The sequence below is a fragment of the Notechis scutatus genome, chromosome 3, assembly GCF_049901735.1.
Source record: "Notechis scutatus isolate UNSWTSFEM ecotype Mainland chromosome 3, rNotScu1.2, whole genome shotgun sequence".
In the NCBI taxonomy this organism is placed as follows: Eukaryota; Metazoa; Chordata; class Lepidosauria; order Squamata; family Elapidae; genus Notechis; species Notechis scutatus.
This window is the reverse complement of record NC_142011.1, coordinates 204,369,342-204,383,162: the sequence shown is the minus strand read 5'-3', so window position 1 is coordinate 204,383,162 and position 13,821 is coordinate 204,369,342. Positions and strand designations below refer to the sequence as shown.

The 13,821-nt window shown below is 37.2% G+C and overlaps 1 protein-coding gene across 6 annotated transcripts in view; it reads left to right on the top strand.

Annotated features, from left to right (window-relative positions):
• The window catches only part of TRAPPC9 (trafficking protein particle complex subunit 9), a 315,827-nt gene that overhangs the window by 59,802 nt on the left and 242,204 nt on the right, over positions 1–13,821 (top strand). For all 6 annotated transcript variants that reach the window (XM_087962255.1, XM_087962252.1, XM_087962256.1 and 3 more), the window contains 3 exons: positions 1,250–1,413; positions 6,016–6,168; positions 11,786–11,910. In XM_087962255.1, the coding sequence (XP_087818381.1) occupies positions 1,250–1,413; positions 6,016–6,168; positions 11,786–11,910 (442 nt within the window). The remainder of the gene's footprint in view (positions 1–1,249; positions 1,414–6,015; positions 6,169–11,785; positions 11,911–13,821) is intronic.

Here is a 13,821-nt window from a genome sequence, read left to right as displayed (position 1 = left end):
ATATAATCCCCAACTGACAACAGTTCATTTAGTGACTGTTCTAAGTTACAACAGCACTGGAAAAAAGTGAGTTATGACCATTGCAGCATCCCCATGGTCACGTGGTTTACATTTGGATGCTTGACAATTGGTTCATATTTATGACCGTTGCAGTGACCCAGACTCATGATCACAAGCAATGGGGAAGCCAGATTCACTTAACACTTAAGTGTTATTAATTTAAAAACTGCAAAAAAAATGTGACAAAAGAGTCATAAAATGGGACAAAACTCCCTGGACAAATTTATCACTTAGCAACCTAAATTCTGGGCTCAGTTGTGGTCATAATTTGAGGACTACCTGTGTATGTATGTATCTATGTATGTGTGTGTGTGTATGTGTGTATGTATGTGTATATATGTGGGTGTGTTTGAGTATGTATATGTATGTATGTTTGTATGAGAAATAATAAACTTTTCTATACTGTTCTTACAGTGAGCTGTTTCATTACAGTACCTCATTTGTTTTTTATTTTTTTGTTAATTTATTTTGGGTGGTTAAAATGCTTGTTTCTCTATGCAATTTACCTCAGAAGGATAAGTAATGTTTTGATTTTATCCCAATTAGTTTTGAATGCTAACAGTTTTGTCAGTTTTCAGAAGTTAACTTTAACTGTACCTTTCTTTATCGTGGTTCAAAACTAAATTTCACTTAGTTTGCACTTTATTCTGTACATCTGCCCCACCTACAGTTGTAGCTCATGCTACATCCCCATCTTCAGGTGTGGGAGGTGAAGAACAGTAATAGTAGTGCCGAACTATTTGTGGTTAAGTATTTCTTCTGCCATTAGAGTTTGTTTTTGGCCTGATCCATTACCCCCATGTTATTAATAATATTCATAAAGTTAGATGACACGGTTTATTAATATTTTTAAAACATCTAGTGATATCTGGAAGATCCACTCTGATGTAGTGGTGAAGGCATCAAATCAAAAACTGGGAGACCAGTGGGAGTTCTAGTCCACCTTGGGCACGATGCCTGCTGGATGACTTGGGCCAGTCACTCTCCCTCAGCCCTAGAAAGCCGACAATGGCAAACCATTTCTGAAAAAGCTTGCTAAGAAAATTGCTGGGACTTATCCAGTCTCAGGCAATTAGACACAATTGAATGGAAAGAAAAGCGATATGTGAATGTATTGTAAATAATATATGGATTGATATTCTGCTGATGGATTCATTACCCACTGGTATCTCTCCTGCCATTTTTGAAGGTCTGCTCGTACACTTCAGCCTTCTTCGGGGGATGAAATTACCACCAGCGTGTCTGTCCAGCTGTATAACGGAGAGACTCAGCCACTCATCATTAAACTTGAAAATATTGGAACAGAACCTCTGGAGAAGCTGGAGGTTACATCAAAAATGGTCAACATAAAAGGTTAATATTAGTTTGTTTTTTCAACTGCTATAAAATCACTTCTGCTGCTCCTCCCACACACACACACACACACACACCCCTGCCCCCCCCTCCCCCCCAGTTTCTCTATCTGCTGGACTGATTTGTTTTAATTTTCTGTTCTTTCCATGTTCTTTTTCAAATTGGAATTACATTTCCTATAATCTCTGTTGCTTTCCTAGAATCAGTTGAAGATCGTATCCCCTTTAACTTCTCCATGGCTGTGTTTTGTCTGCCAAGTATTTATTGTTTGGAGTTTGTTTTCCTGTGATTTAACAGATTTAACAGATAATCAGAGTTGGAAGGACCTTGTAGGTCATCTAGTCCAACCCCCGCCCAAGCAGGAGACCCTACACCATTTCTGACAAATGGCAGTCCAATCTCTTCTTGAAAGTCTCAAGTGATGGTGCTCCCACAACTTCCGAGGGCAAGCTGTTCCATTGGTTGATTGTTCTCACTGTCAGAAAGTTTCTCCTTGTTTCCAGGTTAAATCTCTCCTTGTTCAGTTTCCATCCATTATTCTTTGTCTGGCCTACAGGCACTTTAGAAAATATCATGACCCCTTCCTCTCTGTGGCAGCTCCTCAAATATTGGAAGACCGCTATCATGTCTCCCCTGGTCCTTCTCTTTACTAGACTAGCCAAGCCCAGTTCCTGCAACTGTTCGTTGTATTATTTTAGCCTCCAGTCCCCTAATCATCCTAGTTGTTCTTCTCTGTACTTTTTCTAGAGTCTCAACATCTTTTTTATAATGTGGTGAACAAAGCTGGATGCAGTACTCTAGGTGTGGTCTTACTAAGGCTTTATAGAGTGGTATTAGTACTTCCCTTGATCTTGATTGTATCCCTCTGTTAATACAATTTAGGATTACATTAGCTTTTTTGTCTGCTGCTGCACACTGTTGGCTCATAGTTAGCTGGTTGTCCACTAAGACTCCAAGATCTCATAGTTACTGCTATTGAGCCTGGTTTCACCCAGTCTATATGTGTACTTTTGGTTTTTCTTGCCTAAGTGTAGGACTTTACTTTTCTCTACATTGAATTTCATTTTCTTGGATACGGCCCAGTGTTCTAGTCTGTCAAGATCCATCTGGATCTTGAGCCTATCTTCTTGGGTGTTAGCTATTCCTGGCAGCTTAGTATCATCTGCAAATTTGGTAAGTTCCCCTTCTATTCCCTCATCTAAGTCATTAATGAAGATATTGAAGAGTACTGGGCCTAAGATGGAACCTTGTGGCACCCCACTGCTTACTTCCCTCCATGTAGACTTAGACCCATTAAGGACTACTCATTGAGTACAGTTTGCCAGCCAGTTGCAAGTCCATCTAGTGGTGGTGCTATCTATTCCACTTTTTTCTAGCTTATTAAGAAGTAGGTTGTGGTCTACTTTATCGAATGCCTTGCTGAAATCTAAATATATTATGTCCACAGTATTTTGCTGGTCTACTAATTTAGTCACTGAGTTGAAGAATGAAATAAGGTTTGGCATGATCTGTTTTTAACAAACCCGTGCTGACTGCTAGTTATTACTTTACTTGTTTCTAGATGCTGGCAGATCTGTTTTTTATTATCTTTTCCAGTATCTTCCCAGGTATTGGTGTTATGCTGATTGGTCAATAGTTTCCTGGGTCTGTTTTTTTTTTCCTTTTATGAAGATGGGAACCACATCAGCTCTTTTCCAGTCCTCTGGTAGTTCCCCGGTGCTCCAGGATTTTTGAAAGATATGGTGCAGTGGTTCTGAGATGACCTCTGCCAGCTCCTTTAAAACTCTGGGATGTAATCCATCAGGCCCCGGTGATTTGTTTTCATCAAGATCAGACAGGTGTTCTCTTACTATTTTTTTGCTTATTTTAACTTTTATTTCTGGTCTGACTTTTACAGTTATGTTTTTGGTGGGTTGAGCTATAGTTTCTTTTTGTGTGAAGATGAGTTAAGCAGTTCTGCTTTCTCTCTGTTGCCTGTTACTTCCTTGCCATCTTCTCTCTTTGGTAGACCAACTGCTTCCTTGATTTTTTTCTTGTTATTTATATGTTGGAAGAAACTTTTTTTTTATTATCTTTGACTTTGTTGATGGAGCAATTCTGGCAACTGTTCTGAAATCTAAATGTCTTTGAAATCTATTTTCTCTTAAAATCTGTCTAAATGATGTATATAGTCGACCTTTTAAGATGGGGAGGGAGAAATATTACATTTTGTCATCACCCCAAGTACTTCCACCATTCCTTTTGGAGGGAGGATTTCTGTTTTGCATACAATGTATGTACTGTGTGGTGTTTTCAGTTACAATAACATCAAGATGTAGTGCATGATTGGTTTTATTCTTATCAGGAATCTCCAGATGATCATAGTCAGATCTTATTACATGGCATTCAAACCCACTAACTTCTATCTCTCTTGAGCTTAAAGAAAAGGTATACCATATTAGATATATAAGACTATGAGATGCAGATGTTACATTATGTCATGTGGACTACATGTGGACTGTAGATTCCATTCTGATAGACTGTAGGTATTTCTTCCTGAAGAGCACTTCGCTGCTGAACAGCAGAACCTGGTTAGTTTCTAAAGTGATTAATATGTTTTTATTTACTTAATATAATTCACTCATCTCACCCTTCGCAGTGTGCTGTATGTAGTAATGTAAAGATTATCCATGAGTTCAGCTCCCTGCAATTGGCTTGAACCGCATAGAATAAGATCTGGCTATGTACATTCAATGATTCCTATAAGAATAAAGCAGATTGCTTTGTCTTTTAAATCACCACAGTTTGAATCCAGTACTCCTTTCCTCACCTTTCCCACTGACTAACAGACATCTTCCTTTGTCAATAGAATAGAATAGAATAGAATAGAATAGAATAGAATAGAATAGAATAGAATAGAATAGAATAGAATAGAATAGAATAGAATAGAATAGAATAGAACAGAGCTGTGGTGGCACAGTGATTAGAGTCCAGTACTTCAGGCTACTTCTGTTGACTGCTGATTGTCAGCAGTTTGGCAGTTCAAGTCCCACTCAAGGTTGACTCAGCCTTCCATCCTTCCAAGGTTTGTAAAATGAGGACCCAGATTGTTGGGGGCAAGAGGCTGACTCTGTAAACTGCTTAGAGAGGGCTGTAAAGGCACCGTTGAAACGGTATATAAGTCTAAGGGCTATTGCTAATAGAATAGAATAGGATTCTTTATTAGCCAAGTGTGATTGGACACACAAGGAGTTTGTCTCCGGTGCAGAAGCTCTCAGTGTACATACAAGCAACAAGTGGTAAAATCATAATCATAATCATAAAATACAATCATCGTAAATCATAAGATACAACATCCAGTGATAGTCACAGGATACTAAATAAGCAACATAAATCATAATAGGATACTAATAAAAACAATCAACATAAACCAAAAGATACAAACAACAAAGTTACAGTCCTAAGAAGCTAAGGAAATAGATAATAGGAAAGATGAGAAGGATAATAGCAATGCAGCCCTACTAGGTGATTTGACATCCCAGGGCATAAGACAAGTGTTGTGGGAATTAGTTGTTTAGAAAAGTGATGGCATGAGGGGAAAAACTGTCTTTATGTCTGGTTGCTGTCTTGGGGGAAGAAATTGAAACAGTTTATGTGCAAGATATGAAGGGGCTGAAGATATTTTTTCATAGCCCTCTTTTTTACCATGCTTTCTTTCTAAGAATCAGTTGGGTGTTAAAATAAGTGGCACGCCTGCACTGGGAAATTTTAGCTCTTAATGTAACTGTCATTCATGCAGACATAAAGACAAATTTCAATTTGAATACTACATCAGGATGGATTGAAGGCTCTTATGCTTAACAAGCAGAGAGATTTATCTGCACTAATAAATGTCATTTTTTAAAATCTCCCAATAGCAATTTTATACATGTTTTAAATACATCACATACTATGAAGAATTTCAAGTTCCTTCTAAGATGGTTTTTACTAGGCTAGAGGACAGTGTTTTCCCCACTCCAAAATCATATTCTGAGTTGAAATATAGGAATTATCATTTTTATTACCTTGGGTGGAAGTAGAAGACTTATGTTTATGTAGACTAGGGGTCCCCCAACTTTGCAACTTTAAGACTTGTGGACTTCAACTCCCAGAATTCCTCAGCCAGCTTTCTGGGAGTTCAAGTCCACAAGTCTTAAAGGTGCCAAGTTTGGAGACCTCTGAGGTAGACTAACCATATATAATTAAAAAACAAAAGTCAAGAACTGGCAGTTCAAATCTTCATAAACATAATATAGACTTACCATTTTAAATATCTTTTATTAAAATTTAATTCAGCATCATTAATTTTAGAGTACATTCTAAGTCAACAATTTTTATATTCTGTTACCTGATTAGGAGGGGAAAACCTTCCCAATTTGTTCCTGAAAATAGTGGATATATGGTATTTACCTTATAGTAGTTCTTTTTGTTGCATTACAAAAACATTGAAGGATGATGGAAAACATTTTTTTTTAATTTCCTGAGAAAATATTTAAAAACATCAACATCTCTGCAAAAACAGAGATGCTTTTTATTGAAGGGATGTACACGAATTGTGTTTCCATTTACATGTTTTTATTTTAGGAAAGCTGTTCGGTGACTTCTTGAGTTGGAATCTAGAAGATACACTCTCCCAATTTCCTTTAAAGCCCGGAAATGTTGCTGTATTTACTGTGTATATTAAAGTCAAGCTTGATTTCTCCTGTCACGAAAACCTTCTACAAGATCTGAATGATGGTGGGTTTAAAGTTTTATCTAATATCAATAGCTACATTTTAATTTTTAACATGCTTCTCTAATTTAATATACATTATTAATATGAATTTTTATATTTTAGATGTTGCTTTTAGATTTGTTGTTTTAATAGTTTGTTGTTAATCTCTCTATATAAAAGTGAAATACCACTCACGCATCATCACAAAATCTCCAGAACCGTAAAGCCTACAAACTTGAAATTTGGCACATCTGTTCCTCTTGGCTTCTAGGTGCTCACTAAGAAAGGATTTTTCTAAATGACCATCAGAGCCTTAGTATTTCATATATTATTATTAACACGCTCAGATGCTAAGGAGTTCTACTCCCCCTCCCCACCTGAAAAGAAATCTGTTCCAAATGCAAAACACAAACAGGTGGGAAAGGAAAAAGAAAACCCTTGCCCTTTTGTAATAGGCAAAGTTCTTTCCTTTTGTGGATTCAAATTTCCCGGTTGGGAGAAATGCAAAATGATTTGGTCGGCTGCGTTGAAAGTCAGAATCAGTTTATTAATAGGGAGGCAGGTAGGAAATCTCACAGCCTTCCTAGGATTAATCTAATCTTGTGAGTAGAGAAACCCTTTTTTATACCCTTCAGATCCTTTGATTTTGTAAGTGTGAACCTTTGAAGTCTTTGATTTGTGTGTGTGGTAATTGTTTTATAGTAGCTGTTTGTTGCATTAGGTTGCAATATCCTGAGTTTCCTGTTACGCCTTTTGATTTGCTTTTCACACGTTTTATAGCTTGCCATCTATTTGATCCATGTACAAAGCAGACAAGGTTATAATGCAACAACGATCCACTGCTTTTATCATTCCCCCCCACCCAATCCCTATATATATGTCTGAACTGGGAAAACAATCAAGGCTTGATAATTTTCCAAATACAAAGTGTTAGCAACTCAGGACAGTGCACAACAAATGATAAAAGCAGTGGTTTCTCTGTTGCATTACAAACCTTGTCTGCTTTGTAGCTGGATCATGATATTCCATGTTCATATGAAAAGGGTAAAAAATTGCATTCCCCATGGTGTAATCCTGCCACTATCATTTTGATTAAGGCACCCGATCCTACTGAAGCCTCTCTGTAATTCCTTTAAAAAAAATTATGGTTCATTCACACCCAATGGAGGGTTCCATAAAGAGGTACATAAACATCATAGTACATAGTGGGAGGTAACGGACTTCTGTTCTTACTCCTCCTGTCATGTGTGCAGAAAGCAAAAAAGAAAGAGAAAAAAAACCTATAAAACGACAGGATGGACTGTATTTGTCTGCATATTTGAAATCAGCTTCCTTCTCAGCTTGAGTTATGAACTGTTTGGTATTGTACTGTTATAAGCACCTAAATTGCGGTAACTGTGGACTAAACAAGTTATTTTTAATTCCCCCCCAGAACTCTTTAAAACCACCCTAGCCCAGAAATTCATAGTACAATGCAAAGAAATGTTACTTAGGAGAACAGAGTAAACGAGAAATGCTATGCGCTACATTAACTAACATTTCTGGGAGCTGAAAGATGTGAATAATTTTCATTGTCGTCTCCGAAACATATATATGGCTTATTTATTTTAAAACATACACGGTGATTTTCATTTTTCTAAACATGTAAATGGAATTTACATTAAAACAATTGTAACAAGGTCAATAAAACAGTAAATATCATCATGTGTAAAATTAAGAATAATAAAATCCGTGGTTACAAGGGAGGACTGCAGTTAGGCTGATAGGAAAAAACATTGTTTTGCAAATAAAAATCTTTAACCTAAGTCTCTTCTCACTGGAAAGATGATTCTACATTTTTAAAATGTCTTCCAAAATGCTGCCAAGTAAATAAGCAGAAGGCTTTTCTCAGAATGCAAAATCTCAAAGCCTGCCATAGAAGCCGAGACCTTTCAAGCAACTTCCTCTTAAACAGCTTCAAGAACCTATGGAACAAATATAACTCCCAGAACAGGTTGATATGTTATAATTGGTTGCTAGAGTCTAACTTGGAAAGGCTTTGGGGAAAATACAAGAAATATTGGTCCTAGTTTTCCATCCCAGGCAATCGTTAGCTCAGCCAGATTATCCTTACGAGAAAATTGCAATAGCTATGTAAAACTCATCACCCAGGAGGGCCTGGTAACCCCGTGAATTTAGCAGAAAAAGTTTTGGTGAGGTTTCATGATTGCTATTAGTTTCTTTTCTGGAAGGCTATGGTGGCATCACTGGGGCATTGCAGCCATGAATGTTTGGAAGGACTGTTTTGTGCTGTCGAACCTTGGCAGTTCTGTAGCGAAGGGGGTTTGGCTTTTCAGTTGTTCTTTAGCATTTTTTCCCACCTAGACCTGCAAGGTACAACTGCCTGGTCTGTTGTATATTCTTATAAAAATAAGTCCATATTTTTGTAACCCTCAGTTTTGGGATGAAATTCTCTGAAAGTTAGTTGATTGAGCCCATTCAACCTTTTTTTTTTAATTAATTCCAGTCTAATGGACCAATTCAAAGAAACTGTGTAAGGGGTCTTGGAACCTTTTCAGTTGTCCATGCATCAGCAGGATAGTTGTCCAAACCAAAGCAGACCAGGATCGTATTGATGTAGGATAAGAAGAAATGGGGAAATAATTTTTTTTTTCCACTAGTGATTCCTGTAGGAGAGACACTTGGGGAGTGGGCTTCCAGTCCAAGTCTCACTTTGTCCTTCCTCTTGGTCACATGACCAGAGCAGGATTAATATAAAAGAACTGTAGAAGATGTGCTCCAGAACAAGGCTTTGCCTACCTTGTTTAGTTTTCCTGTAACACATTCCTTCCACTGTATTGATGCCAGATGCAAAGAACAAAGAAGGACACTGTGAATTTCTCTTGAGTAGTTTCTTTATTCTGGGTTGCCCATAGGCAGGAATCTTGCCAGACTAAAGCACACCCTGCATAACTATCAGATATACCCTGTGAAAGGGTTAGGTTGGGTTCCTTCCGGGCTTCTTTCTGTATAGTAAAGATTCAAGGCTGATTTCAGTTCAGAATGTAGCTGGAAGGGACCTTGGAGGTCTTCTAATCCAACCCCCTGCTCTAGCAGGAGACCCTATACTGTTTCAGACAAATGGCTGTCCAGTCTTTTCTTAAAAGCCTTCAGTGATGGGAGCACCCAGTCTTTCTGAAGGCAAGCTGTTCCTTTGCCTCCTTAGGGAAGATTTGGAACTCAGTGTCGGATTCCAACACATTGGCCCAGTGAAAGATGATAGAGGAACAGACCTCCTGAGTTGGTTTTACATTGCTAAGTATACTTTTACATAATAAAGCAGAGAGAAAAACATTTTTCCGGCATTTTCTAGGATGTAATTGAAAAGCTGCATTGCACAGTATCTCATAAACCTGATAATTTCAATAATGCAAGAGAAATACTATATACATAATTTATAAGTTTTCGGTTGGTGCCCCGCAAATTCTTCCAGGCAAAAGTATTATTGTCACATATTGATAAAATCTAATGACTTCATATTTTAATTAAGAGTCGCAGTACTAAATGCATGGTGTTTATTTTCTACTTCACTATAAATTATTTACTATTAAACCAGTATTAATAAAGGTAAGTTAATTACTTTCTTCTACAGTAATGAATTTTAGATTAAAAGTCATTTGCTGTTTGATTGGAGAAGTTAACAAATCTGAAGGATGAAAGTGTATTGTCCTCTGAGTCTGAAGTTTTAGACTGATACAATAATATATATTAAAATAACCCTTGCCCCAAAGAGAAATTATTTCAGGCTATTTGAGGTTTGCTTATGGAAGCCATGCTAATTCATTTGTTTTTTCATTTTATTTATTTGTATCCCACCTTTTATAATTTTTTTACAAATAAGGTGGTGAACGTATCCAACACACCTTCCTTCCTCCTATTTCCCACAACAGCCCTTTGAGGTGAGTTGGGTTGAGAGAGAGTGACTAGCCCAAAGTCACTTAGCTATTTAAGGTAAGGCGGGATTTGAACCCATAAGTTTCCCACATTCTAGCCTGGTGTTTAACCACTAGATTTAAACTGATATTCTATAAATATCCCTATTCAGAGCAGAAAAGGACTGGGCTAGTCTTTGATCTTGCTTTCTGAGCCATGAAATTAATCAATCTCTCTTTCTCTCTTTCTCTTTCTCCCTCTCTTCCCTCCCTCCTCTCTCTCTCTCACACACACACACACACACACAGGCAGAGAATAACGGCAGATTAGTCCTTCATGTGACTTGTGTTCTTGTATGCTGCAGATTAGCAAATTAGAGAACGTTCACGAGGAACTGGAAAGGACCTTCCTATTCCAGTTACTCTAGGATTGGAAAATGAACTCTGTTGGTTGTTTTCTCTTGGTTGCATTTATTTTTCTCTTTCTCATTGAACAACCGATTCATTTCTGGGTTAGAGTTAGGACTGCTTGCCTGCACTTCATAAGCAGTCAGTTAGTACCAGCTAACTCCTTTTTCTAAGAAGTGCAAAGGAATCTAGCACTGATTGATTTATCTTAATTGGGTTTGTAGACTACTCAAATTGCAAATGGATACAAGTGCCATACATCACAATTTACATCAGTCATGTTAAAACGTAACATGCACAATAAATATCAAAACAAATCAATATCAGATATAGCAACTAATATAACAGCTAGTTGATATTTATTTAAATTGGATCAGAGCTAAAGGTTGAAATCCATTTTTCGCTTTTGAAATAACAGCTATGGTCACCTCTTTTCCCCTTTAGAGAAAAGCTACTCGTTTAAAAGTCAATCATTTTGATGGCATAGCAATAAATATCGGTTATGATATGAATTTTAAAAGGCAGGCTTTTAGTCACTTCTGTAATATGTAGAATGGCAAATTTAAAGTATTATGTAAATCACTTGTAAAATATTCTTGGTATAATATCACATTTATGTTTAAGTATGGTTATTAATATTATGCTATTTGACCAAAATTAATGCTGTTTTACCGGGGATAATTCATACTAATAAATATCCATTCAACATTTATTGTATATTGCATTATTTGGTCACATTTAGACTTAGCATTTATATTACTTTAAAAATATATCGATTTCTTTCTCCTCAATTTTTTAAAAACTGCTTTCAAATAAAGTATTGCCAAAGTATATTATTCCAATTATGAATAAGCTTTGGACATCTGTGCATTTTGTCTTCACATGGTCACATTATGTAGCATGTTTAGTTCTGAATTAGCTTTCCAATCACATTGCAAAGCAAAAGAGCAAGTTATGATTTAGTAGCAATTTGCAATTCTTCCAGCCCTTCTTTTGGTTTTATTTCCGTTCTTTTCAAATTTCAGTTCAAACAGTGTAATCTTCTCTTCTTCACATTATGTAAAACATTCAAATCTATTTGAATCGGATTCCACCTTATTGGTTCTGTTCATGTACCATACTGAAATTATTCAACTAGAATTTAGCCTAATATGTAGTATTTGTTGACTATGGTTCAGTTTATCCTGTGAACAATGAAAATTGAGCTTAGTAAATAAACTATGGGAAAACATACCAGGCAAATACAATCTTTAGATAAGAATCTGGAAAGTATCCTAGAAAATGAAATATAGTAATTTTGACCTTTTCCCCATTTTTGTAGATGGAATTAGTGTGAGTGGTCTTCCGCTTTCCAGTCCGTTTCGACAAGTGATAAAGCCACGTATAGAAAATAAGCCTCTGAATCCACAGGAAGCCACTAAAGTTGGTGACTTCAGCCACATAAAGGTAGGTGAGCAGCCTGTGGATAATCAGTTTTGTAACATATTAGATCAGGAATGGACAATTGACTTTCCCAAGGGGCCACGTGAGAAACTGGGATTGTTGTGAAGGGCTGCCGCTGCCCACTCCTGTCCCCCCGCTTGCGCGTCCATTGTCTCTCACCACCAACACCGCAGGCTAGAAAGAGACAGCCGGAGGGCTAGATATGGCCCCTAGAACAAATACATCAAGGTCTGTATTAAATGCTTTCTGCTACACTGCAATTCATGTGCAATAGAAAAGAAAATATTTAGCTCAACATTGAACTGTGAAGTTGTTGCTACTCTGATTGTGGTTATTTGCTTGGAGACACCTCCTTATTCAACTAGGTAACAACACCAGTACTAGTAGGCGTGGTGTTTGCTGCTTGTTTATATTTATGTACTCAAATTTATACAGCCATAATGTGGGTGTTGATTCCCTGTTTATCAGAGTATTGGAGGGGAATGTATTTCACTCTTTTTTTGCCCCCTTCCTATGATTTTTATTTTCTCTTTTCAATGATGTGTAAATGTGACTTTTATCTATGTGTCTCTTGGTAGCTGATTTGTTTGAATGCCAAATTTCAGGAATTTCCTAGCATTTTTTAATGTGGCTTGATCTTTGCATCTGAATGTCAGGCTTCTTTAGAACTTGTTGTGCACAGTCTCTAGGCCAGGCCTAGTGCGCAGGAAAAGCTAGACTCCAGCTCTCATAAAATAACATATTTTATTGTTCAAGCAAAGATGGGTCCTCCCATAAGGCTGGGAAACGACCACTTACAAAATTCCAGCACGCATTTATACTTCATTAGTTAATCATTAGCTATTTGACATATCTCAAACATCTGTCTTCAAAATTCACACAATTTAACATAGGGACTTATATAGAAATTACTCATGTCAGCCTGACTTACGAATTAATTTGAGTATATATTCATTTTCCTTAACATCTTTTATGGCTAACAAAGTCATAAATGAATATATTTATAAAGCATGGAAATATCTGGAATATCAGTAAAAGATAGTCCACTGTTATTTTGCTTTACAGTGCTTTCATTAGAAATGGTTTCTTACATTGGAATTTCCACCATAGGTCAAGAGTAGAAATACAGATGTAGCATGAATATATGAAACTTGCTGAAGTAAAGCAATCTTGGGGGAGATCATCCATCCATCCATCCATCCATTTTCTATAACCCTTAGAGAGTTAAACATGTGGGATGCAGATTTAAATTCTGGTCCCAAAAATCATGGCTTGTCAGACTAGACCAGGGGTCCTCAAACTTGGCAACTTTAAGACTTGTGATCTTTAACTCCCAGCTATGCTGGCTGGAGAATTCTGGGAGTTGAAGTCCACAAGTCTTAAAAGTTGCCAAGTTTGGAGACCTCCGGACTAGACCCTTAGGTTCTACTTTAGGCAAGGCATCCTAACTCATCGTGTGAAAAGGCTGAAGCCAGCAAGATGGGAATCAATGTCATTGTATCAACAATGAAGTGAATGGTCACTAAAAGAATGGTTGTAAGTCGAGGACTTTTTGAAGGTAGCCCTCATTAAATGACCACTCATCAGTGACTGATCAGTGTTATGATGGTACGTATAGCAATAGCCCTTAGACTTATATACCGCTTCACAGTGCTGTACAGCCCTCTCTTTTTAGCAGTTTACAGAGTCGGCCTACTACCCCCGACAATTTTGGGTCGTCCTTTTACCCACATCGGAAGGATGGGAGGCTGAGTCAACCTTGAGCCAGGTGAGATTCAAACTGCCAAATTGCAGGCAGCTGGCAGTTGGCAGCAGTACCATGCAGTACTGCACTCTAACCACTGGGCCACCATGGCTCATAACTTAGATTTTCTAGAATTTATTTCATCTAATAAATCTATTACATTCAAATGT